The sequence below is a fragment of the Desmodus rotundus genome, chromosome 7 (assembly GCF_022682495.2).
Source record: "Desmodus rotundus isolate HL8 chromosome 7, HLdesRot8A.1, whole genome shotgun sequence".
Classification (NCBI taxonomy): Eukaryota; Metazoa; Chordata; class Mammalia; order Chiroptera; family Phyllostomidae; genus Desmodus; species Desmodus rotundus.
This window is the reverse complement of record NC_071393.1, coordinates 92,486,085-92,513,445: the sequence shown is the minus strand read 5'-3', so window position 1 is coordinate 92,513,445 and position 27,361 is coordinate 92,486,085. Positions and strand designations below refer to the sequence as shown.

The 27,361-nt window shown below is 47.5% G+C and overlaps 1 protein-coding gene across 5 annotated transcripts in view; it reads right to left on the bottom strand.

Annotated features, from left to right (window-relative positions):
• TLN2 (talin 2) overlaps positions 1-27,361 on the bottom strand; it is a 412,505-nt gene that overhangs the window by 18,408 nt on the left and 366,736 nt on the right. For all 5 annotated transcript variants that reach the window (XM_053928612.2, XM_024567594.4, XM_045201599.2 and 2 more), the window contains 6 exons: positions 24,789-24,914; positions 24,457-24,573; positions 22,059-22,244; positions 17,781-17,888; positions 3,282-3,387; positions 2,129-2,253 (listed from right to left, as the gene is read on the bottom strand). In XM_053928612.2, the coding sequence (XP_053784587.1) occupies positions 2,129-2,253; positions 3,282-3,387; positions 17,781-17,888; positions 22,059-22,244; positions 24,457-24,573; positions 24,789-24,914 (768 nt within the window). The remainder of the gene's footprint in view (positions 1-2,128; positions 2,254-3,281; positions 3,388-17,780; positions 17,889-22,058; positions 22,245-24,456; positions 24,574-24,788; positions 24,915-27,361) is intronic.

Here is a 27,361-nt window from a genome sequence, read left to right as displayed (position 1 = left end):
CACTCAGGGCTCGTCCAGCCTCTCATTGCTCCAACGAGGGAGAAAGCAACAACCCTCTCTCACACACACACAGCTTTCTTCCTTTCTGGGTTTCCTCCTCAGGATAGATTCCAGAGTCGGGATTAATGGGTCAAAGGGTACAGGCAAACCCAAACCTCCCCCATGGGATTGCACCAGCCTCTCTGACACTGGGCAGGCCAGGAGGACTGGTATGGACTAGAACTGCCACCCAGCGGGAGCCCACACACACTGCCCTCAGCTCAGCCCCGCCCGGCCCTCTGCCGCTGGCCAGGTCCCCTGCCTCTGGTTCTGCGTCGGCAGAGCAGGGTGGTAACAGCGCCGCCCCGTGGACTTGTTGCCTGGACCAGCTGAGTGAATCCATGTAGAGCACCTAGAAGATTGTCTGGCACGTGCTTGGCACCCATCAGAGGGAGCTTTTGTTTTGCTCGCTCTTGCTTTTCTCTTTTTGTGTAGGCCATCAGCTCATGGTTCTGTGGAATAATTGTTTATTTCAGGCATTTTCCTAGGAGGTAAGTAGAGAAAAGTCCCAGAAGCCTATTTTCAGTGACAGTGATACAGTTTACTAGGTGTTATTGTTTACCAGGCTCTGTGTCCTTAAATTAGCTCATTTGTTGTAACAACAATCCTATGGGGAAGGAAATCTAATAACTTTGTTTTTCAGATCAAAAATTGTCAGGTGGATAAATGGCCGGCAGAGGGAAACCCAGATTCAGAGACAGACAAGGACGCAGAAGGACCTGGCAAAAGGACAAAGGGAACAGGATCGGAACAGGAGCTCTTGGAATATGGTGGCATGTTAATGTTAAACTAGCACCAAGCTAATTCTTAAGGAGAATGAGTGTCAGCTGATGTGACTTCAGCATTAGCAGACAGAAGCTTTCCCGAGAGAGGCCACTTGTATGGAAATCAGGTGTGGAAAGTAAAAACAAATTAAGCACGAGGCCTCTAGATATTAGTTGATGGTTGCTGTTTCCTTCTTAAGCTGAAAGTACATTTCCCATTTGCAATTAGCTTGATTTACAAACCACAAACCAGAAAACGGAGTTGCTCCTATAGCCACACTTAGCTCTTAAGTGGGTTAAATTACATTTTGATGAGAAAAAATTTTAAGTGTTTGCCACGTCTAGAGTGACTGCTAGGAGACGGGTTCTAAGAATTCCCTGGTTTTAAGAATGCTCCCCAGCTGAACAGATTCACTGCAGCCCACGTGTTCGTTCCGCACAGCGCGGGCCCGGGCACCGCTTTCGAGCGGACTGGTGTATTCCAGAGCTCATGCTTCATCTTTCGGTCTGACAAAACAGGTAGAATTTTAGGTGCTCATACACTGAGGGACTCCACTTTTTTTGAGGGAAGAGCCAGATTTTATTTCCCAATGTATTTGAGTCCTTGGAAGGGACGTAAGGTTCCAGGTTCCAGAAGGGACTTGCTTGAATAGACCAAAAAAGAGGCCCCCTCTGGTCCAACTATCTTCTCATGGGGGGGAGGGGTTGGGGGGGAGGTTATAGTTTCTTACCAGGGTTGGGCTTGGCGCCTGGACAACACTAGCTCACCGTCCTTTTCACTTAGTAACTGTCCTCCCTACTGTGCAAACTTAATGGCTGTTTCTCTTAACAGATACTCATGGTCTTAAGTTCTAAATACGTATCTAGATGACAAATGTAGCTGGAAATCATACACCATCCAATCACAGTCTCCAGAATATACTGAAAAAGTTGGTTATGGGGTGCACTTTTGAGAGTCACATGGCCTTCCTTTAATTTTTAGAAAAGGAGAGACCTGGTGTTGCTATTTCTCTATTAAAGGCATATGGAGACCAGAAGATCTGACACCTGCTTGATATATAATGGAACTAAATCGAGATTGTGAATGCCCAATTCTTCCTATGGATACCTGAAGGTATTTTTCTCGGTGGTTAACCTGAAAGAGTATCCCACTGGTTTTTTCCCCGGACTCATAAAAGGTGCTGGGCAGGTGGAGCAGGTTTGCGGCTCCCTAGTCTAACCACGGGGGACAAGACGAGCTCCCTGCAGCAGACCCAGCTCTGTTTCACAGTTGCCCACCGGAAGGCCTACTGGTGTAAGACAAGCAGTCATACGTGGACACTCACTTTTGGTTTTGCTCTTGGCTTCAGTTGCTCTAACTTCTTAGCAGCAGCCTCAATGGATGCTGCAGCCCCCAGCAATTCTGTTTCTGCGATGACGGTTGGGTCTTCTGGATCCACCCACTCTGTTCCTAAAATCAGTCCAAAGAGGGTCATTCTTGGTAGCTGTGGAGCTCAGGGCACTGGCTTAATTACAAACGATATCTGGATTTGCACGCAGAGAAGTTCCACGAGCCTACCAACTGCACTGCCCTAAGGGATCGACTCTCTGGCCCTCAGGGGTCGGCGGAGGGGCACCTGTCTGATTCTGGCTTTCGACCTCAGCTGTGTGTCCAGCCCTACCACAGGAGCAGTCATCAGTGACAGTTTCAAAAATCAAGTTCTGATGGACCAAGGCCAGCTTGAACATGACTCTGCCTGCTAACTTAAGGCCCATGACTGTAAGCAAGCAAGTTCAGGAGACTCGAGACTATGCTGAGTCAAAGAGCATTACTACGCTCTTCTCCTGGGCACTCATGAGGGGTGGACACCCACCTCAATTCAAACACAGGGAAAGAGTGAGAAAACCCTGCTCTGGTGAGTTGACTGCTTCTGCGGAACCATGAAGGGCTGTGCCAGCAATGTGCCCAGATGGCACCATTTTCTAAATACGAAGGGTATTATTTAAATAAGAATAAATATTCTGATGAGTGAAAACACAGCTAAAAGAAGTGGCGAGACCCTTAAAAAGGGAAGTGAACAGTTCTAGATAGATTATGCCAGCGGTCCCCAACTTTTGGGGCACCAAGGACCAGTTCTGTGGAAAATAGTTTTTCCACGGACCTGAGTGAGGGAAGGGGGATGGTTTCGGGATGATTCAAGTGCATTACATTCAGTCTCCTGCTGTGTGGCCCGGTTCCCAACAGGCCAGGACTGGTACTGGTCCATGGCCCAGAGGTTGGGGACCCCTGGATTAAGCCACATAAGTCCTTAACATAAAGACTGGAGAAAGGACTTACTTCGGGAGGATATTACTTTTTAAATCTAACTCTACTCCCATTTGCTTTCCTGACTGCAGATGCCAAGAAAGGGCTCATGCTGCTGCGCATTTGCTCTGCTCAGGTCGCGGGCACTGCCTTGGGGTGGTGCCCAAGAAAGGACACGAGAGGGTCCACCCTACCTTTCATGGCTTCTGCTGCCTGAATGAGCTCAGTCACAGCGCCGGCGACTCGCTTGGAGAGAGCAGCCAGCTGGTGCTTGAGTTCCGGGGTAGGTTTCTGAAGAACCTATGGGTGAAGAACAAGCCAAGTGCATAAGGAAGATGGCAGCCACTGCGATAGGAAACACGCTCTTACTGGTGGGCACAGGTGGACACCCTGGTTTCAGGTTGCAACTCTGTCACCAAACGACTTCAGGATCTTGGGGAAAACATGTAAAACTCACTGGCCTTCAGTTTTTCTCACATGAGAAATAAATAGTTGGGAGCCAGGGGTTTCTCTGTGGTCCCTTCTGACCTATTTCCTTAAGATCCTATAGGAGACAAAATCCTTATTTGTCCTTTATTTATACCTTCCTTGTCCTTTATTGGTACTTTTACTTGTACATGAAATAAACATATGCACATGAAAATTACCCACCATTACCCAGGAACACTCTGAGTGTACACGAAAGCCCAAGGCCATGGGCCGGCTGGGACTTGTGACAAAACAAACATGGGACCAGACAAAAAACTGTATGACTCAGGTGGGTCTGGGAGACAAAATCATCAAGAGCGCAAGGACGACCAGCCGCCCAGGAGGGCTGTTCCTGAGGGAACGATCCGTTTCCAACAGCCAGCGCTCCTGGGGGAAAAGTCACAAAGACTTTCCTTCTTTTGAAGTAGTTCAAAGGATTTCAAAAATGTGTTTTGCTTTTTGTTTTTTATGGTGTTAAAAAAAGATATTGGAACTCCAAACCCCAATCTAACTTAAAAGGCATCCCAGCTGAATTCTTCCCAAATTCATTCCAGAACAGAACTGAGAAATGGGACGAGAGCTCCTTGCCCACCTCCACCACGGGTTCACATTCTGACTCACACCAACTTCTTCCTTTCTAATTTCAAAATTCCTCCTCTGCATCTCTTCCCTATGTTGTACAACGGCCGTCTTCAGGCCGGGAAACGTTTAGACATTCTGGAGAAAAGCACAACTGCTGTCTCTCTGTGGACAGTTTTGGAGCCTGGGAGCAGGGGACAAGGCGTGGGCTTGGGGACTGGATAGACCTGTGTTCGAACCTCGCTTTTCCTGCTACTGGTTTGTGACACAGGGCACATTACTGAACCCTTTACAGGGGTGTCCATTCCATGGCCTGTGAGCCTCATGCGGCCCAACACAAAATCGCAAATTTACTTAAAGCCCTTTTTTTTTTGCTCATCAGTTTTCATTAGTGTTTGTGTATTTAATGTGTGGCCCAAGACAACTCTTCTTCCAGTGTGGCCCAGAGATGCCAAAAGGTTGGACACCCCTGACAGAGCTTGTTTTCCACTTGCGACACTGGGGTAACGCCTACCCCTCAGGGCTGCCATAAAGGTCAAATGCAATAACACACGGAAGTTTCTGGCACAATGCCACACAGTGGGCATTCACTGAATGTCAATTCCCTTCTTGGTATCCCAGCCCCTTTCACCGAGCCAGGTACCATATTCATTCTCGGGAGTCTGGGAAAGACGACTTTTGGACCCTGGCCTAACCCCTGCATGTCATAACTATAAGAGAAATGTGATAAAACAATCTGGGGCTGGGGGAGCTAATGGGGTTATACTTTGATCAGCCCGGATATACCAGGGCATAGAAGACAATATTTACATACTCAGGCTGATTAGTCAAAGACTTTTGAGCATCGCCGCACATGCATCTATTCCCTCCTTCCTCTTATAATCTTTTAAATGTTGTATTTGCTACTGTGCTGTGATTTCAGCTACTCTGTAATCCTCATTATCTCATCCTCGGACTGACACACTACTACACAGATAGTCAGTACTCAGTACAGACCAGTGAAGAGGTGAGCAAATAAATGGATGAATGTAAAAGAGACCAACACACTGCTGGAACCATTCCTAATATGGTGGCTTCTGAGACCAGTTCCAAAATGACACTAGAACCATGGCAAGGTGGAGAGGAGGGGTTGAGTGCTTTGTCCTTTCTAACACAGCCATGGGCAAGCAATTTAGTTGTCCGTAGGTTCTGGACTCACTGTGCCTGTGTACCCTAGTCCAGTTACTTATCCTCTCTCTAAACTTTACTTACCAATTAAATGCTCGTAACATCTCTTTTGTTACAGAGTTGTGGTAAGACTGGATGAATATGTAATTTAGTATATAATTCCATCACGGTTACTGATAGAATTGGTCTGGTGTGTGGCCTGGGCACCAAGGTTTTTAAAAGTTCCCCAGCTGATTCTCATATACAGCCAAAGTTGTGAATACGGCTCTAAACTCAAGTGGTAGTATCACCACCACTTAATGATACAAGGCTTGTACTCTATTTGCCTGAGTCGCTACATGCTGTGAGGTTACCAGGTGAATAGAGGTTATGGCTCAAGGTCTGAATAGCCAAGTAGTCCCAGGCAGTGTTAAATGGTTTCTCTACAGTGGCCAATACAACACGAATAAGCAAAGGGTTAAATATATGGTGGAGAGACTCGCAGGAAGGGGTGAAAGACTGAGTGTTCTCCTGCCAAGATCAAAAATAAGGTAAGGATGTCTGTTCTCCCACTTCTGTCAATATCGTACTAGAATTTCTAGCCACTGAAATAAGGTAAGAAAAAGAAATAAATGGCACACAGATGACAAGGGAGAAGAGAAATCGTATTTGTTCACAAACAACATGAATATCTATGTAGAAAATTCTAAGGCATCTGTAAAAGGAAAACTTCTAGAACTAATAAGTTCAGCAAAGTTACGGGACATAAAGTCAATATATAAACATTAATATTTTATATATTAGCAATAAAATTGGGAATTAAATTTATAATAGTACCAGTAGTTATGAAATAGCTAGAGTTAAATCTGACAATAGATGTGCAAGATTTGAGTGTTAAAAACTACAAACATTGTTGAAAATAGTATTAAAGACCTAAATAAATGGAGAGATATACTATGTTCATGGATCAGAAGACCTTGGGAGAAACTACTTGTAGAAGATATATCTGACAAAGAACTCCTATCTTGAAAATATCAAGAACTCCAAAAGTTCAATAATAAGACAAGCAACTCAATAAAAAATGGGCAAAAGATCTGAACAGACACTTCATCAAAGAAAACATACAGGAGGGAACAGGTACAGAAAAAAGATGCCCAACAGTATAAATCAAAACCACAATGCGATACCACTACATACCCATTAGAACGGCTGAAATGACAGAGACTGACCAAGTGTTAACCAGGATGTGGAGCAACCAGAACTCCCATACACTGCTGGTGGAGATGTGAAATAGTACAACCACTTTAAAAGTCAGTTTTGTGGTTTCCTAAAAGGTTAAGAAAAATACCTACCCTATGACATAAATATTCTATTTCCAGCTACGCATGCAAGAGAAATGAACACGTATAGGCACAAAGACTTGTATATTGTTAAGAAAAAGACACAACAGGTCCCAGGCAGGGCCTCTGGCCCCAGGACAGAAAACCAAGACTTAAATTACAGTTTCAACCCCTCCCGGGGAGGAATTTCCTGACAAGGCCCCTGCTGTCTTCTCCCAAAGAAAGGTGCCCTTGCTCGAAACAACCCTTTCTTTTCTTTTGCTAGTAACTTTCTTAGCCTGTCCATTTTGTGTCTATAAAAAATCCGTTCAGTTTTGTATAACCGTTCGGAGCTCCCTTCTATTTGCTAAAAGGGATGCCACCCCAATTAATGAATTGTTCAATAAAGCCAATTAGATCTTCAAATGTACTTGGATGAATTTTCGTTCTTTAACAATATAGAATGTCCTTAGCAGTTTTATTTGTAATAATCAAAATGGAGAAACAACCCAAATGCCAAATGGCACAACCATACAATGGAACACCATTTAGCAATAAAAGGCGACAGATCGCTGATACACACAACATGGATGGAATGGAAAATACTGACGCTGAGTGAGAGAAGCCAGACAAAAAGGAGCACATGCTATATGACTCCATTTATATAAAACTCTAGCAAATGCACGAAAATATATAATAAAGAGCAGATCAGTGGTTGCCTGGAGATTTTGAGCAGTGACGGATCTGTTCATTTTGATTGTTGTCATGCTTTCACAGGTGTATTCATATGTGGATACTGAAATTATGGACTTTAAACATGTGTATTGCATATTCATTATGCGTCAGTAAAGCTGAAAAAGGTTTAGGATGTGGTGGGGAGAGTCACACCACCAAAGTGGAATGGTGAAAGACTCCTGTGTTTAAAAGAGCCTTGATGAAGAGAACCGCTTCTGTATATACCACAGCCCTCCAAGAAAGGAAACAGTCATGTGACAAAGCACCCTATTTAGATGAGGCAGGAGGAAAGCAGTTCTGTTTTTATTCTGCTACTAAATCAATATGATTTCTAATAGCAGGTACAGACAGAAACAAATTAAAGTTCTGAGAGTGGAGGCCAGGGCAACTCTAACCCTGTCAAAGATCTCACACTGTGGTTTTGCAGCAGTATGGAACCGTGACTGCAGCAGAGGTAGAGGGGCTGCCTTCTGCCCCACAACCCAAATCTAGGACGAACCAGCCAACAGCAGACGCAGGAGGCCAACCCTGCTCCAATGGGCATGTCTGCTACCTCCCAAAGTGGCTCCCAGAGTAGCAGGGAGATGGCTCCGCCCACATTAGGCCCCATTGTTTGTGGATTGCTAACTGGATTCTCCAAAGAAAAGGATTCCCCAAGCAGGGATTTTCAATGTGGAGCCTCAGGTCCAAAAGGATCCAGCTGGGTGTTTGGCTCTGATGATGCTCTTAAGGATTTAAGGACGTTTTATGTGTATATGCTGTTTCTTCGATGAGGGTGGAGGTGGCAGGAAAAGGGTTTTCAGCTCTAGGGGGACCAAGATCCACAAAAGATTAAGAAAGCTGAACTCTGGATAGCTATTTGCACCTAGTCAGAGTGCAGAAAAGAGAATGGGATTGGTAAGGGATAAAACATTCACTATTATTTATAGATTTCTTTAAAAAATAAAGATCTGAAACAAAATGTTAATTGACAAAATTAGTTAATTACAGATGGTGGGCACATGGATTTTGATCTGATTTTCTGCATTTTAAAACTTCTGCTATAGTAAAACTAAAACATACAAATCAGCCAAAAAAGATTAGGAACCCTTGACTGTAAGATATTTGAGCTGAACAAGGCTAAAAAGCAGCACAATTCCCCCCACATTTTTATGTGCCTACATTTAAGAAAAGCAGCCCACTGACGAAATCCCTGAACCTCCTTGTTGTACCTGAAAGTGACCTCAATTTATTTCTGTAAATTGCTGGATACCTTCTCCAACCCTTAAGTTCTACTTTTCTCTTTCCCCTTTGTAAAAATTAGACAATTATCTGTTCTTTCTGCAGCCTCAGGAATCTTACTAATAATCCTCTTTGATCAACTAAAACAGAAGTCAAATTTTCAAGTGATCCAGGATGACTAATGTACAATCTCCTGCTACAGTGTGGATTTAGGTGCATTTCCTTCTCAGGATGGTGGTACTATGGTCACCTCATTATATGTGGTCTCCCCATACAGATCGGAGAAACTGACGAGGGCAAAATGTGTGTGTGTGTGTGTGTGTGTGTGTGTGTGAGTGAGAGAGAGAGAGAGAGAGAGAGCGCATATCTCTATGTTTTAATTGCTTTTTAAAATTCACCACCCTTAAGTAGCTAATCTAATCTTGGCATTTTTTTCTTTTCTACCCTAAAGATAATTTTAACACAAATCTGATGTCTTCTCTAGGCTGACAATTTGGCTTCCATTTTCTGGTTCTGTCTCTCAAAGCTCCCTCAGAAATACACACTAGTTTCCCTGTCTGTGCGTCTCCACTTCCCTCACTTCTCCTTGAGTCTCTATCAGCACTGGCCTCGGCGGGCCTGCGGCTAACATGCCTCTCGGTGTGGGGCAATCTTCCTTGCTCTGAGCCTCATTTTTGCCCATGTTTCTTCAAACTCTGCTTTGGAGAAGGAGTTAGGGCTAATAATGTGAAACGTGGGTTCATTTTTAGCAGCAGGCCCAAGAAAAGCACAAATGTCCACACTTTAGGTGACAGAACATTGTCACATGGCCTCTACAATTTTTAGTTAGCAACTTGTATTTTCCTATGTTTATAATTCCCTGGAAATGGAGGCTGCTTCCCCCCCCTCCCCTATATTTTTATTAGAAAATACCCTTCAAAGAGTATGTCTAACTTTCTGGACAAAAAGGAATACATGAACAAATACGTACATGATGGTATTTTATCCATATTTCCTTGGAAGTCAGAACCATCAGCACTTGTCCCCATTAAGAGGCAAACACATCCTTGCAAAAGATAACTTTTTTGTATGTTTTGTGAAAGTTTTAATGTCATTTAGCTTTTCTTCCTATTAATGATTTCATTTTAGCATCAACTACCTTCATACTATAAACCTCAAAACAGCCATGGAGAAACAGGACACTTATATTTCTATCCTAGTTACAGGTTACAATGGCAATAATTGGATGGAAAGATGAAAAGAAACTCATGTAGCAGGTTTTAACAGACACATCAACCACTCAGGTTTGCAACATGTAAGGTTTAAGAGTCCTGTGTCACTGGAAGGAAGAATCCGTAAGGGAAAACAAATCTATAGGATAAGAGATCTGGCAGTCCAGGACCGTAGCTGCTGATAATAACTCTGAATTCCTCAGAAAACTGCCAGATTTTTATCAGCCTGTGTACATGTTGGGAGGACCTGGTGAGGCCCAATAATGAATGCAGGAAGAAAAGTGGCAACCCCTGAGGATGATATTCAAAATCCCTGACCAGAAAGAGTTTGCAAAACAGAAACTGGGCTTTCATAAGCCCTTCCTACAGTCTTCCCTGCACATACTGATTGGTCTATTATTCTAACACGCAAACAAAGGAGAGAGGAATCTGTGGCAGACTACAGCCTGCTTGGAAGCCCTCTTCCTATAGCTCTTCGGGTTCCCCATGATAAATACACCCAACCAGCTCTAGCTGCCCTCTTGGTAAACAGATTATCCACTGAGATTAGTGGACTGATAAAAGGCACAGAATAGGATGGGAGGACTGCAGGCCTAAGTGAACTCATGACTACAGCTGAGCATTTTGAAAGGTTGCTGGAGCAAGATGGAAAACGAAAATCCACCAAGCTATCAGCTTTACCGCTACAACAGCTCCAAGGCCGGAGACCCAAAATAACACCCAGGACTCGTGAATCGCACCCTTCTAGGGACGCATCATCAAACGCTGGCCCAGACATCAACGGCTCGATTGTAATAAACTGGGACACTGGGAAAAAGATTGTCCTCAAAGGCTCGATCAAATAAATGTCCCCATATCTACCTCCAAGGATTCCCCCATACGAGCCCTCCCACAGTTGACGAGGCTCTGTGGGGCTCCCCGGTACAGCAGGTCCTTGAACAACGCCATTTTGTTATAACCTTGATGGAAAAAAAAAGAAAAGGATTCCCAGCCAAGGCCACTGTCTTGTGTGGAGTTTGCATGTTCCTGCCATGTCTGTGTGGGTTTCCTCTGGGTGCTCTGGGTTCCTCCTGCATCTCGGAGATGCGCACGCGAGGTGAACTGCTGTGTCTGCGCTGCGTCTGCGTAGTCCCAGTCTGAGTGAGTGTGGGAGTGAGTGGCTCTGTGATGGAAGGGCGTCCTGTCCGGGCACAGCTCCCACCGTGCACCCTGAGCTGCTGAGCCATCTGTGACCCTGAACTGGAATGAACAGGGTGGAAAAGAATGATCTGTTTTTATTAATCTTTCTTAAATGTATGTTTAGATTATGTTTATTTCAATGTTTAATGTTAGAAGTGGTTGGGGTCTTTATTTAGAGGTGTGATGTTTTTGTGACCAGAAATATACCACAGAACTTGACTCTTATTTATATCACTTAGCCTGTGACACAGCTGGTTTCATTTTAAGTCCTTTCGCTTAAAGTTGCAGCTTCCAGGAGCCTACTGACAATGTTAAGTGAGGACTTGCTGTACTTTCCTTGAACAGCCAAGCGGAAGCTAAAACTACTGGAGCTACGCTTTCTACTTTAAACCCCACCCTCATTGCACGAAAAACCCCCACAGAGTAAAAAGGAAGTTTCCATAGTGGGGGCATCTAATCAAGTTTAGAGAGGATTTTTATCTCAATGAGTACAAATGGCTCTGGGACCTTTCACTGAAAAACATTCCTTTTCGCTATGCGACACGGCCCCAGAGAGTCTAGTAGGTGGACACCTCCTCTCTAAATTAGAAGGGCTAACACATGTTTCAAATGGAGACCTTCCTTTAGAATTTCATGACCAACCTGAACTTTATCTTTTATGTTCCTTACTGTCTCTTCTTGACATAGAAGAGGAAGAATTCCAACAAAGCTCTAATTTAAATGAAGTGCCTGAAAATCTGCAGGCTATCATTAAGACTGACATTTAAAAAAAAATCCTTACTTTGGGACATTATTTTCATTGCTTTCAGAGAGAGAGGAAGGAGGAGAGGAAGGGAGAGGAAAAAACATTGATTGCTTACCTCCCGTGGTGCCTGGACAGAGAATTGCACACGCCTGGACTGGGGATCGAACATGCAACCTAGGTATGTGCCCTGACCAAGATTCGAACCCACAACTTTTTGGTTATGTGACGATGCTCCAACCAACTAAGCCACACCGGCCATGGCGAAACAGACATTTAAAGCCTGAGGCCCTCACCCAGAGTAAAAGACCTAATTGCCAGAAGCTTTGTTCTCCACACCAAGGACAGGACAGGGATGACGATCTGTCCAGGATTTGAGAGCTCTGAGTAACATAGTCATTCCTCGCTTCCCAGTTCTAAACCCAAACACTTTGTTGTCACAGTTTCCTCCAGACTCACAATGGTTCACTGTTGTGGACCTTTGTCCGGCCCTTTCCAGCATCCTGGGGACTCCAACAGCCAACATCAACTTGCCTTCATGTGGAACAAGTGACATATACCTGGACGGTCATGCCTCAAGGGTTCAGAGGCCCCTTCCTATTTCTCCGAAGAAGTATTTCACCAAGATTTAAGCATCCTCCAGTTCCCTGGGGAAACTGACCCTTTTACAACGTGTGCATGACCTCTTGCTGTGTTCAGTTAACAAAGAGGTATCCACGAAGGATTCCATTTATTTGCTGCAACAGTTAGCTGAAAAAGGACACAAAGTCTCTGAGGGAAAATTACAATTATCTTTAGACAGTATTCATTACCTAGGTCATGATCTAAGAGCTGAAGGAATTCAGCTGTCTCCAAAAAGAATTAAACTAAGCCAGGAATTTCCTAGACCCACAACTAAGCAGTAGCTTAGTGGATTTCTAGGCTTGACTGGTTACTGTAGACTATGGGTTCTGAATTTTTCTCTATTACTTCTCTGCTCTACGAATTCACTAAAATTTGGACCCCTTATTTGGGAAGATACACATGCGCAGGTTTATTGAAGACTACAACAAGCACTACAAGAACCACTCGCCTTAGGGCTATCCAACTATTCAAAACCTTTCACTTTACTTGTGCATGAAGGGAATAATCAAGCTCTGGGAATGCTCATGCAATAACATGGTAATAAACAAAGGGCTTTTGTCCATTACAGCACAGACAACTTGATTCAGGCACTTGTGTCTAGCTGCTGTCTTAAGGCTATAGCTGCTGCTGCAAAGTTAGTGGAAGCCTCAGCAGATTTAACCCTGGGAAATGTTTATTTGCAAACTTTACACACTATCCAAAGTCATCTTAACTCGGAACTGAATCAGCATTTCTCTGCAGTACACTATCTTCCTATGAGATCCTTCTGCTTTCACCACCTAATCTACATCTTAAACATGGGAATATCCTTAACCCTGCTATGTTACTACCTCTAACTGACGAAGGTGAGCCCCATGAGGAGGTGATAATATCCCATTTTGTGATGCTGAGTCTTGACTTATGAGACACCCTCTTAACTAATTCTGATCTAATCTTGTTTGCTGATGGGCCACACTACAGAGATGGAAAGGGAATTCTCAAGCTGGCTATGCTACCTCTCCCCGATATGATTTACTCAGAAGGGGAAAAACCTCCCACAAGCTGGACCAGCCCAACTAGCAGAGCTCCATGTCCTTACCCAAGCAGGACAAACTAAGTCTTTGCACGGTAGCCACTACACCTCTGCAGCCCATGATTTAGGGACATTATGGAAACAAATGGGCTTCCTTATGTCCTCTGGGATGCCAATCAAAAACAGGCAATAAATAAATGATCTTCTTACTGCTCTTTCCTTTACCTTCTCAGGTTGCCGTCACCAAAGTGAAGCTCCCACTGAAAGGACTGAACCTGAGTGCTGGGGGGATCCCACCGGACTGCCACGCAAAGGCAGCAACGACAGAAGCTATAAAGACTGTGGCACAGGTGGATGCGGTCCATTCTGTTTCTGTAAAAAGTGACCTCTTATTGCTGAACTTTTGCACCTTGATGTCTTTAACGTGGCAGCAGTGGGCTCCCGACTCTGAGAAATTGAGAGGCATAAACAATGGCTATAAATGAGACAAACGGTCAGGGCTATGGGAAACCCAAGAAGGCCACTTGGTTCTTTGAGGCTCCCTGGCAGGCCCCTCTTCTCGGCTTCTGCTTCACCCACCACAGTGCCTTTAAGATGACTCAAATTATGAATAAACACGGAAGGGGAGACTTCCATACATTTACAGAAACAGTCTACCAGCAATGTCTGGCTGGCCAGGCCCACAATCCTGGAAAAATTAGTTTTGCCCCCAGAGGCCGTACACCTGTGCCCTCCAGACCTTCTCAGCCCTCTCGTTATTGCGTGTGTGTTTTCCCGATGGGTTGAAGTCCTCCCCTGCTGCGGGCTGATGCCCTCACTGTGGCAAAGGAACTGATAGAAAGTGTGTTTCGCACTTAGGGTATGCCTTTCACAGTTTCCTGTGTTCTAGGCACCCACTTCACTGGGCAAATCATGTGAGCCTTGACGGAAAGACTTGCAAAGTTCTCAGAATTATCACTGTCCTTATAGCCCTTGGTCATCAGGCAAGGTGGAAAGAATGAACGGGATCATTAGTTGAAAAATCTCTAAATTTGCTGTAACTACTGGACTCCCCTGCCTAAGGTATTGCCTTTGGTCTTGCTGACTATTCACAGTGCCTCCTTTGGGAAACAAACTCACTTCACACAAGACAATCAGTAGTAGACCAATGCCTGCTGGTGTACAACCTTCTGCTGATCCCTGAGTCTTGCGCTAGTATGACCAGCTATGGTTAAGTCTCCTTATGCTCCAGCTTATCATCAATAGGTAAAAGAAGCTTTCCCACATCCCATTTTAAAGGACCCTGTTGGCCAAGCATCGTCAGAGGAAGATAGCCCTCGAGCCTGGCTGAAGGGACCTTACCAAGTACTCCCGTGGAACAATTCCAAGGACACTGTGGAACAATCAGAAGGCGCTGAGCTAGGGACACACCCTAGAGAAGGCTCTGCCTGCCCCCTGGTCCTGTACAGACACTATGATTCATATCCACTGTTGGGAACAACCCTGCCTAGTTTCAGAAGCTGTAACCCCCATGGTTAAGGCTGAGTTACAGACCTTGGGACCATAAGACACTAAGGAGACAAAGCTTATCTTCCTGGCAGGGGCACCGCCTCTGCCCTCTTTACTTCACCCTGCTTGGCCCTGAGCCTGACCAGTTAGCCAATGACGGGTAAGATTCCTCAAGGGAGGGATGACCTAAGACAGGCATGGTCATGAAAAAGGCCCACAGGGAAGGACCCGGGGGGCTATAGAAAATGGGGGTGATGGACCCTCGCCCTTCGGCTTTGACATAGCCTGAGTCCTCATTCTGTCTGCAAGAAGTCTCCTAATCTCTTGGCTGCCTTACTTCCCCTGCCTGATTTAAGCCTGAAACAATGACAGAGGGCGGTGCAGTCCTGTGCTGGAAAGGGCAGATTCCCTGGGGCAATCAGGCCTAAGAAAGAATGCATAAAATCGTGTGAAACCTGCTTTGTTTACAACCCTCAGTTTAAATGATAAGGGTCCAAGCCTGAAATGAGTTTGTTTCCCAAAATCTTATAACCCTTTAACTAACTGACTTTAACTCAGAATAAGCCTCAAAGTTCTTTGTATGTTATCTATTGTTTGATCCTTACTGCCTAACAATGATTGATGAGCTTTACCTGTATTCCTGTGCAAATTAAACCCAATAAAAGCCCATTGAGGAACAGGCTCCTGGCCCTTCTCCTTTGAAAGATCGGCCACCTTTCCTCCCCAAGCAGATCATGTCTTGGTAGACTTATTCTCATCCCTATCAGCAGGGGGTGGGGTGGGGTGGGGTGATCCCTGTGGGCGGGGCCCCACCACAATCTACGAGGAAGAGAAATAGCTGACATCAACCAGACTGCTTCCACCCAAGATGCGGAGCAAGACTTCATACTTTAACTAAACATGAAACCCCTTCTTCTTTCCTCTTTCCTTTACCCTGGCATTGGCCTGGAAAGATAACACCATCATCCATATCTTCCAGGCCATTGCTGAGGTGGTGGAGTGTGAGGGGTGTTTACCTTTCAGACTTGGGATTTGTCACCAAAAACTCCAATCTGGCCATTAGCAGTGCCACTGTAGTGGAAGTGGTTAACGCCTGACAGGATTTTGTTTGCGGTGGTTATCACTCTCCTAGACAGGCGGCTGGCACCCAGCCAGGCATCCTCTTCGTTATCAAACCTTCACAAACACACACAGACACCTTCACTGGTCCAAACCCTGAGTTTACCGAGTTAAGTTAGACAGGACCTGCCAGAAGGTTTTTCGTAATTCAGAATTCACTTCCTTTGGCAGGTCCCTACTTCCCTAGTTTGAAATAAATAAAAATAAGGCTATAATCAGGAACTTCTCCTTCACTCTGAAAACATTGTAGAATTCACTGTGAAGCAACAGCTACCCACCAGAAGTCCTTCGAGTTTCTGTCAAGGCTGCTCTCGACAACAGAAGCTCCCTGGAGTATCTCCTGGATGAGCAAGGAGGTGCCCGTGCTACGGCCGCCACTGCCCACTGCAGCTGGGGTAGCTCTTCCAGGGAAACTCCAACTCAGTCGTGTATTTATTGTAAGTTCGCTAATCAAGCCACTTGGCTTAAAAAGGTGACCTCCTCAACAGGGTATTTCTTTCACTTAGTTGATTTTGATTGGTTTGGATCTTGGGGGCTTTGGCTCCAAAGTGCATTCCAAACATTAGATATTTTCCTGTTTGTATTTATCATAATAATTTCTCTGGTACATTGTATTTTCTCAAAAGCTTTAAATGCATGTTCACAGCCACTACTCACCAAGCAAATGGTCTACTTAAGATTGGATAGTCAGAAAGGGAACGAAGAGAATGACTGCCTTAAAGAGAGTGAACCTGAAGATGTGGCCTGTGCGTGTCACTGGGATTAAGCAAAAACATCATGACCCGTGAATATCACACCGAGACTCCGTAAAAGCTGTAGGAACTCCAGAGTGTGGGGTTAATGCCTTGAATTTTGACCTCGTCTCTCAGTCAAGCTGAGTCTGTTCAAAAGGAAGGGGATGTTAAAGAGAAATTCCAAAACAGGACCTAAGGGGGGTCATCTGTGCTAAAGACAAAGATTTATTACCTGATCTGAATGCAGTTTCAACCTTCGCCAGAAATATAATCTTAAATAGGCTGGAATTTTCTGGTCAAAACCAATGAGGTAATCTGTCTGTGGGACCTTCCCATCCCTCATAGGAAGCTGAGTGCTCTGCCTGATAAGGCCTCTGCTTTCCCAGACACTCCACCCCCACCCCAGTTCCAAACGTGGCCCCTGGGAACAGACCACATATACTTTCTGATTCCCCACAGTTTGGCCCTTAGGGTGTAGGGGGACCAAGCCACCTAGGAACTGGGAGTTGGTGCAAGCCCGGGGCTCCCATGTGTGCGGGCCAGCTGCCAGCCATAGCCACCACATCCCAGCCAGCGCCTTCTGTTTCAGCCTTCTTAACCCAGGTCTGTGAGGTTAAGACAGGTGGTGGAAGGTCGTCAGCGGAAGGGAAGTGTCATACTCAGTGTGGTCTAAGGCATGCATTCAAGAACTAGAGAAAGTCAAGAGAGCCTCGTAGGTCACCTGTAGCACTGGTGATATTTTTTCCTCACTTGTCATGGAGGCTGGTGTGGCTCTTTTAGGAACCTTCTCTGTCCTCGCAGGATAGACTGGGGTCTTCCTAATAGGACCTCCTGACACTTTTCCAGTGGTGGCTCTGCCTGTCCCACCCACTTTGTGTCTCTGTTTAATGCCAGTGTTGCCACTTTGGTGCAGCGGGACAGCCAGGCTCTTCTTGATCCTATCTGCAGCTTCCCCCAGACCAAGCTTGTATCTCGGTGTGCTGGGGCAGTGTGCTGCGGGAGACTCCCTCTCAATCCAGTCCCAGCGGCGCACGTGCAGCCTGAACATGCTCCCAGCAGGGTTTTCCTGAGGAAAGGATGGTCTCTTCCCCTGCCCCGGCCCACACCCCTACTCACCACCAAGACGTGCTCGAGAAGGTCCAGGTAGCTGAGGGTGCACTCCGTCCCGTACCGCAAGGCTCTGGCGCGCACCTCCTCGCTGACGTCAGGGTGGAAGGATGCTTGCTGGAGAGAGAGAAACGTTGACATCTCAAAACAAAAAGAGCCAGCTGGTGTGTGGACCAGGGGGTGGGGACAGTCACCAGCCCAGCAGTGTTGTGGAGCCCTGAACCCTCGATTCTGGAACCCCCTCTGCCTTACCTCAGTGGCCTCTGAGAAACCTTCCCTGACCCCCTGGATTCCTCTTCCACCTCCCCCTGCTACCCCCGCCTCCACAGCAGCCTCTCTCCGAGTTTGTATCTTGACATTTTTAGTGCCCTGGAGCCAGACAAAAGCAAGCGACTCTGGTCCCTCGCCTCTCCCTTCTTCCTTTCTCTCCCCCTCCCCCATCCCATCTTTTATTGACATGTAAGAAATTCCACAGACACGGAAAAGTTCAGGAAAGATTCGCGACTGGAGCTTACAGCAGGAGACGTGCTGTCTCAGGGTCAGCGTGCCTCTCTTCAGAAACGTGGGACGTCCTACGGGCCCCTCTCAGTTCACAGACTAATCACACCCAGGTCCTCACTCTGAGATCTGAGCACGCTGGGGTCACAGTGAGTCTGCCAGCCAGGGCCTCTGGCTCCTGGGGGCCTTCAGACACAGAACTCCCTTATGCTCAGAGGTGCCGCCCATTACATGCGTCCAGATAAGCAAACCAGGGGGTATGGTTAATGCAGCATTTTGCCCCCTTTGGTTGCCTTGCCCTTGTGACCTGCCGAGCTGAGTCATTCACAATATACCATTGCAGACGGCATGCCCACTCACGGGGTTGCTACACCAACTGAAGAATGCCCAGTTGAATTTGGGTCTTGGAAAAATAATGAAAAAAATTTTAATGTAACACTGGGACGCTCTATTTTTAATTTGCTAAATATGGCAACTCTACCCATTTAACCCTTCTTCCTTGCACAGCCTCACTCTGGAAAGAACTTGAGGGGGCTTACAGGAACACATAGAAAACTACAAATATATCACAAATCAGGACACTCAGGAATCACACATTAGGGGAAAAGGTCAAGACAGGTGGGGGATAGTGACCAGACTCCACATTTCTCCCAGGCAAGCCCCTCTCCCTAGGACTGAGGGCTGCTAGGGGCTCTCCCCATACTTGACACCCTGCCCCAACCTCCTGGGAAGAAGTGCAGATAATTCCCGTGGCCAGAGTCTGGTTTCACTCATTTTAGGACTAGCAGGCCTGAAAGGCAGGGCCACGGCGTGCTCGCAACCACTGCTTAACCTTGTAAGGGCCACGTTCTTCACCACCACTGCATCGTACTCATCCCTGCTCCCGTGTCTCCAAGTGTGAGAGCGAAGCCCCATGTCCGCTTTGGTGAGACACTGCTTGGGGAAGACACAGACAACGACGCTGCTCCATGTCACCCCAGGAGATAAAGTGTGAGGCCCTCATTCAGAGCTGTGTTAGAGCTAAGTAAGGATGAGGTGCTCCTGCCCACTGCTGGTGGCTCTGTAACTTGGTGGGACAATGTGGGAGAGCAACCTGGCAGTAATTAAAATGTTCCCCTGGCTGGGTATCTCAGTTGCTTAGAGCATCATCTCAATACGCCAAGGTTGCGGGTTCAATCCCTGGTCAGAGCACATGTAAGAATCAACTGATGAATACACAAATAAGTGGAACAACAGATTGATGTTTCTCTCTCTCCCAATCTCTCTCCTCTCTCCTTTCTCCACTCTCTCTCTCAAATCAAAAAATAAAAAAATTTTTAAATAAATTAAAATAAAATAAAATAAAATGTCATACCATTTGACTCACTAAGTTCTAACTTCTGGGAGTCTTGCCTGAGAAATAATCCAAAACAAAAAAAACAGATATGCCTGATGATGTTCCTTGCATTAAAGTTTATGATTAAAAAAAAAGTGCAGACAACCTAAATATCTGATAATAGGGGAAAGACTGTATTCATTAACAGAGTACACTGTGATCACTGAAGAGTCAGTTATAATGACTAACAGCAACATGTCCAATGGAAACACCACTACTGTTAATGGTAACAGTAGATATAAAATTATATCTAATGTAAACATAGGCACATGGAAGCAAGACCAGAAAAGAACAGACACGGAATTAATTTAGGGAGTAGGGAAGGCGTTGTCTCCACCTCAGGGATTCGTGTAACCCTTCCTTTCTGAGAAGATGAGCCAGTATATAATTTACTGCACCTCCAAATCTGCCCTGGCTACCCTGTCAGCCCCATACAGCAACCTGGCCCTCTGCTGGGCCTAAGGGCTCCTTCCTGATCCACCATCGACATCCCTGGGAGTCTCCACATTCCCTACTGCATGCACCTCATTTCCTTTCTGCAAAGGGGTGGAAATACAGGAGACGGAAGCAAATGTCAATGTCAGTCGGCTGAATTAATCCTATCTAACAGGAACCTCAGGGCTCAGCAGTGACGCCTGTCATCAAGTCTGGCTTAGGCCTGAGAAAAGTGGGCTGTTATTTTGTCCTGCAAAATCAGGATGACCTGATCCAGGGGCCAGAGAAGAGAGAGGACTGAGTCTGGGCCATGGCACCTGTCCTTCCACGCTGAGCCCTTCCCCTGCAAACAGGGGAGTGTGTATTATGAAAGAGACTTGAAAATCTGAGCTGCCTGCCATTTATATCTAATTTTTTTTCCTTTTTAATGTCCCCTTGTCATTTCATGTCTGTAACATGGGGACAAAGTTCCTGTCACTCCTCAACCACCGTGATCTTGATGGAGACTTACAGCTAGGAGGCCACAGCGGCAGAAACAGCCTGGCTGCAAACTCAGACGACCGGACTTCCGTTCTGGTTCTGAGGGTAAATAGCTGTGTGACCTTGGTCAGGCCACTTGGTCCCTCCAAGGCTATTTCACCATCCATCAAATTAGCACAATTCCCCTTGCCCTTCCCATCTAGGATCAAATGAGAATATACACGACAACCCTTCCAAAACTGTGAGGTGCCCTGCAAGCACACCACAGTAGCATTTGGGCCACACCCCCCAAGGCAAGTACTGTTCCCCCACTGAGACTATGACCCCTGTGGGAGTTGTCACTTCTGGAAGGCAGATTCCATTAAGCACATCAAAACGGCAAATCCTTGTGGCCTTGGGAGAGAGTTTAAACTCCCTAATCCAGAATATGAGGTCCCTCAGGAAAGTGGTCCTGTCAACTTTGCCTCGCTCTTCTCTCCACCTCCCACCTCCCCCACCCTCCATCCCACCCAGGAGAACAGGAAATGATGCCATCTCCCACACCGGGCCCTTGCACACCCACCTCCAGCTCATCCTACCCCTTCTGAGGAACCCCCGGGAAGCCATCAGCTGCTCCCATAACTCACCTCACCAGGGACAGTGGCCCTGTTCCCTCCGACCCCAGGCTGCAGTAGCTGCAGCAGCCAGTTTTCAGCTTCTGTGGTTCATCCTCCCCCCCCCCAGCAGGGGGTCATCAATCAATCAATCAAGCAATCACTGAGCACACATCAGAGTCCCTGGGGCAAGGCTGTGCCTGGAAGGGTCAAGGTCTGGGGACAACCAATAGATGTAGGGGTAGAGGGCTCTTAGGGCTCACTTTCTTAATAGAAAAAAAAAAATAAACAGAAGGTCATAAAGCTCAGGTCTCCCCAGCTCCCTCCCCAAGCACGGGCTCAGGGCAGCTGCCCTAGTCATCTATCCAAGTCAGAGTCGGAAGAGTTTCTCCAAAGCCTCTGTCTGGCACAGAGAGCAAAAAGGCAGTTCCCAACATGCTGTTTGTTCCTCTGACTCGCTTCCTTGCCCAGTTACGGCAGCTCCCCTCCTCGCGCAGAATGGATGGCCTACAGAAGCAGGAAAGGGTGCAGGCAGATAAGGGATGCGGTTTTCATTTGGAGGGCCTGGAACCAAAGGCCATTGTCCCTCTTCACTGCTGTCAGAGTGGCCTGCACTACACTCTCTGGGAGAAGGCGTCCTGCCTGCTAAGCAGAACTGAGAGGAAAAGTGAGAGGGCTAAGCGAGCAAGGTGACTCCAGCCCCTCTCAAACACAGAACTGCCTTACAGAGTCCCTTCCACGGGCTGATGTGCACATGCCCTCTGCGTGCATTTTATTGTATAGTTCGAGGTACGGAGCTGCTTCTGTCTGGAACATTCCCACCCCTCTCCTTCTCCAGACTAAACCAAACCACTCAATCATGACAGAGAACCATCCATCCAACCAAAACAACGCCAGGGCCTTTACCTTGCAAGCCGTCAACATATCTGACACGGCCTTCCGGCTCAGATTGGCAGTGGCGATCACGTCCTCCTGCCTACATGAGTTCCCAGCTGCCACGGCTTTGGCTGTTGCCATGGTGATGCCTTTCGTCATCCTTATCGATTCTTCAGGTGATGATGTCTTTTCAGGTACCTCTTTTGACTGAAACACCTGAAAGTTAGAAATAGAAGAGGTGAGAAAATCAAAAAGAGAAGGACAAAATTTATTTTCCTCCAACCAGGCTGCAGCTCAGTGTCTGCAAACCGAGCCAGCAGCGGGAAGAAAGCGTCGATAGGCAGGAAATGAGAAATTTAATTTGAGTGCAGTAATATTATTCTGGCTTTCAGGATTCTAGCATGGACAAGCCTTGCCCACCTATACTCAGCATGTGAGAACAATGAGGCGAGACAGACACACCTACAGCATTAACCCGTTTGCCTGCAAAAATGAATACTCAATATTTATAAGCCACCCATCCCCGGGAAGGTAGTTCTGTGGCTTCCTGCTGCCTTGCCCCATCCCTGCTGGAGCTTCGGCAGTGCCCAGAAATTCTGCAGTCTCGATGTCAGGTCCAGGGTACGACTGACCTGTATGCCTCGCTCTGGACTCATCTCTCTCTCTTAAAGGGGTTGGGGCTAGGCAAATGAAACATTCAGTGTCTTCTATTCTTAGCCCGTCTTACAAATATAACTGCAAACTTGTGCGGAGGCGTTTGTGTCGAGTGTGCCACAGTGATACTGTGAATTAGTTAACAATAAATACATGGGTGCACACCTGCCACCCCTGTAGAGGAGGTGAAATGAATTAACCATGTTAAGCGAATATCCCACTTCAAAGTTCCACCTGTCAGTTAAGACACCCATTCATCCTTCAAGGCCATCTGTCTTGTCCCTCTAACCTGAGTGATTGGTGCTCTGGCTGTGTGCTGGACGTATGTCTGTCCCTGCACGTGAGGACTCCCAAACCAGCTGCTCTAGGCAGCCCTAGACGTGGAGGCCCTAGGCAGCCACGTTGCAGCAGGGAAGAATTCCGTGAGGTGGAAAGGAAGACCCAGCCAGCACCCTTGTCACACGCCAACCAGTGTCGAACATACACTATCCCCCTAAAAATGGGCAGCTGCAATTAAGGCAGGACCCTAAACCCCAGGCCCACCCCTGAATGCTGCAGTAGAATGACGGCCACACTTCCAGAGCTCCACACTAATGTGCCTCATGCTCCTTTGGAACCTCCTACGTCATGGACACACGATCTGGGTCAGTTTTAAATCACTGGTATACTTAGATTGACCCTGTGCCTGCAATTTCCCAGGAAAACTCCAAACTTCACATCTTCTTTTCCACTGCCACCAATGAGCTCATGCACTTCTGTCAGAACGTGTCCAGACGTTGCTAGAAAACCCCAGCAGGTGTGAGCAGGGACGTGCCAGGCAGCAGTGCTTAAGGACACTGCCTGTGTTTCTTAGTTTCTTCTTTGCAGGAGAACTAAGTGCAACATCGACCAAGTTTGAGTCCATTAAGACAGGAAATGAGAACACAAGGCTCCCTCGCCAGGACCTGGCAGAACCACTTATTTCCACTGCTGACCCCCAGGGCTTGTGACCTTCACGAGTGATCCTCTAACGATGCAGAAAAACTGGCAGCAAAGGCCAGTCCCTCGCCTCCCCCCCCCCCCCAAAAGGAAGCTGAATCTGTAATCAGACCTATTAGAAAGAACCTCATTTTGAAAAAACTCATTTCCAGCACACTTCCATTTGCAGGGATAGGGACGAGTCAGTCCCGTCATCATGGAATTAGAATGACAGGTAACAGCTGTGTCCCGGTGGCGGCAGGACACTCTCGCTCAGCGATGCTGGAACCAGGCAAGAAAGAACATGGGGTCGACTTCCCTGAGATCAGACATTTCACCGAGAAGGGAGCTGGATTTTAAAGGGAAGCGCCTCAGGTAACAGCATCCAGGTTGTGAATCTCAGGCTCCAAAACTCACAGAGTGAAGCGCTGCTGAGAGCAACGGGAACCAAGAGGGGATGCTCACTGTACACACGACTGAAACTCCAGGTGAGTACACAGAGCTAGAGGGCATTTCCCTTTGCCGGGAACCGCCTGTAATGCTTTGGTTTCATGCTGCAATTTTAGTGTAATTAAACCTGAAGAGTCCTAAGTGGTTCATTTCAATTGATTCCTAAATTACAATTACAAATGGATCCTAACCAAATTCTGGGGTGGTCATCTCTGGCAGGCAGGTAGGATCTCAGGCAGACAGGAGAGGGAGCCTCCCTAGCGCAGGTGGTCTGGATAAAACCTCTTTATACCAGTCTCAGAGAAGCCTGCGCTGGGGGTCAGCTGTTGGACACAGGGTCTGAGAGAGGTAGCTGTTGGCTCCTCACCGTGAGCTCCTGCTTCATGTACTCGATCGTGGCCTCCAGCGCCCGTGTGCCCCGCGTGGCCTCGTCCTCCACAGCCTTCACAGTCTTGAGAAGGGAGGTGACATTGGTCACCATCACCTGCATAGGAAGACAGGCCGAGAGGAAACAGTGCGCTGAGGTTCAACCCCTACTCCTTTGGTTCCAGATCTAAGCCATGAGTGAAAACACCTTAAGTGAGAAAGGAGCTCACATGTGCACCCCCCCCCCCCCCCCCCCCCCCCCCCGTTCTCCTGTGTGCTTCTCTCTCCCGCACTCCGCCTGCATGCTCACCCCGGGCTGGGGCTCCACTCTACCTTGGCAGCCCCCTTGAGCTGGTACATGGAGGGGTCATCAGCGGGCTTGCTGGCAGCTCCCTTGGTAGCACCAATGAGGTCTGAAAGGGCCTTGGCTACATCTTTGATGGCGTTGATCAACACCACCTGAAAGAGAGCACAGAGCCCAGGTAAGCACCGCAAGCAGTCACCTACTGGCTTCACTAAGAACACACGGCCTGAGGGCAGGCTGGGGGTCTCTTGGTCAGCAGCTCTCATACCTGCAGCTCCCAGAATCCTGGGAGCTGCCCCTGGAGATTCTGATGCAGGAGTCTGGATGAGGATTCATTACCCAGACTTTGGAAAGCTCCCAGAGGCTGACACTTGATATGTTTAAACAGCCTCTAGAGGGCAGATCTGCTGACAAGCTGCCTAAGAAAGAATGAAGGCAGCTAAGCAGACTCCAAAAGGCAGCGCCATTCACCGGGCTCTGAACTGGTAACCAAAAACGCTGAGAACAAAATGCCAGCCTCATAGCCCGGCCTGCAAGGACTCCACGGCCATCCACCTGCACCTTGGTCTTTGGTTCCTAGGGTTCTCTGACTCACGTCCTACCAGCACGTGGCTCTTTCTTCCCCATTGAAGCCCTAACTCATTCCTCTGCTCCTGCTGTTCTGTCTGGAACCCGGCTCTTTTCATCATTCAGCTCCAGTATCCTGTCCTCAGAGACCTTTGTGGACCACCCTCACCGAGGCTCCTGCCAACCCCACCTACCCCCACACAATGCAACTCCATCAGCTTGCCCTGCTTTATTTATAGCACTTATCGGCATGTGGAATTATGTTATTATTCATTCTCTTAACCACTGCCTGCCTTTTCCCCTGACTTGGATGTAAACTGCAAGAAGGCTGGTGTGGTCTCCTGTGTGTGTGTTTCACACCAGAACAGGGCCTGGCATGTTAGTGTGCACTCCGGTGGAATGAATGCACACACGGATGCGTGCCCCTATACCACGGGATATGATACAGTATGTTCCTATCAGTGTGCTAGACTTGCAATCTGAAGTACCAGCCATGCTCAGGGGTTACGTGATGCAGTAACTCTTGCATTTAACTCTTCTAGGTCCAGCTGCCATAGTAACCACTCCTACTCCGGTAACAACAACAACAGCCTCACCTGACTGAGGGCAGTGTTCTAGGGGCTGAGCCACGCACGATACACGTGTTCCCTCATCAAACCCTCCCGACTGCCACTTCAAGTGGGAGTGCCCACTCTCCCAGGGCTTGGGAGTGAGAGAGTCGGGATTTGAACCGAAGGACACGGTCTTAACCTCCAGACTATGTGATGCGCTCTAGGCTCTGGCTCCCACCATGGGGACTGGCTGCGCCAACTCCCCTGTCTGACCGCACCGCTGTGAGGACGAACTGGATCAGTACGTAGAAACACATGTTAGAAATTAGAGTCTCAGACAGCTGCGAGCACAGTGACACTGCAGCTGCACAGCCTCCTGCACCCCCTTCTCCATCCCGCACCTTCTCACCTGCAGGGCTCGGGGAACCTTGACTAACCTCTGAAACCGCGGGGTGGGCGGGGCTGCACTGGGCCCGAGGGGAAGGGCTGACTTGTGCGGACCTCACACTGATTCCTGGGAGCATTGCAGGGAGGGGCAGGGAGGAGACTGAGGAGCAGAAGCACAGTGAGCTGCCTGTATCCCGTGAGCCCGGTGCCATCCCTGGTCACCGGGCAACTGACTGGCAAGTGGGGACATTTTTCACTAGAGGTCTCATGAAAAATTGAAGCTTTAGGATATCTAGGCCATTTGGCAGTTAAGACTAAGCAATGCAATACATTTCTCTATTCAAAGGTTTAAATCTTTCCTGGTCAAGTCACTTCTAACGTTGAGCCAGGCTTGGAGAGCGTGAGTTCCCGCCCCAATGACACATTTTCAAGCCTTTTCTTCCTCCATGGGGGTGAGAACAAAAGTGCAGGCAGGGACTTCTGTGAAGACTCCGAACCGCAGAGGGCAGCCAGTCTGAGCTCTGATGTCATCAAAGAGAAATCCAGTGGAAGGAGCCAAATGGCAAGGTTCAGAAGGTTCCTTCACAGAGCTGGGCTGCACTGGAGGACGTCAGGAAGGGAAGGTCATGGCTGTCCGGGAGCAAAGCTGGAGGCCTGTGTTAATTAGAGCAATGGCTGTCACCGGCCCAGGCACAGAGCAGTAGGGAGCTTTCTCCCCGGCATTGTCCAAATGGGCCAGTGAGACTGGTTTACTGAATACGGTCTCCTCAGGGAAAACCAAAGGGTCGGCCACTCGATGGTGCTGGGGGCGGAGAGAACGGGGGACTAAGTTTGGCACTTGGGAAGGGGCAGAATCCATTATTGATGGCTATGGCTGGCTGCTAGTTCAAAAACAGCCGAACATGTACTTGATGGGCGTCCACTGTGCCCTGGGAGTTGCTTTGGGGGCTTAGGTTTCAAACACCAGTAAGCTGTGAGTGCTGTCCTGATGGCTGACAGCATAGGCAGGGGGACCAAGGAACAGGCAGATAATGGCAATGAAACCGCAAATCAGAGCAGAGTGTAAGAGCACGGAGCCCTCCCTGCCCCTGCAGTTC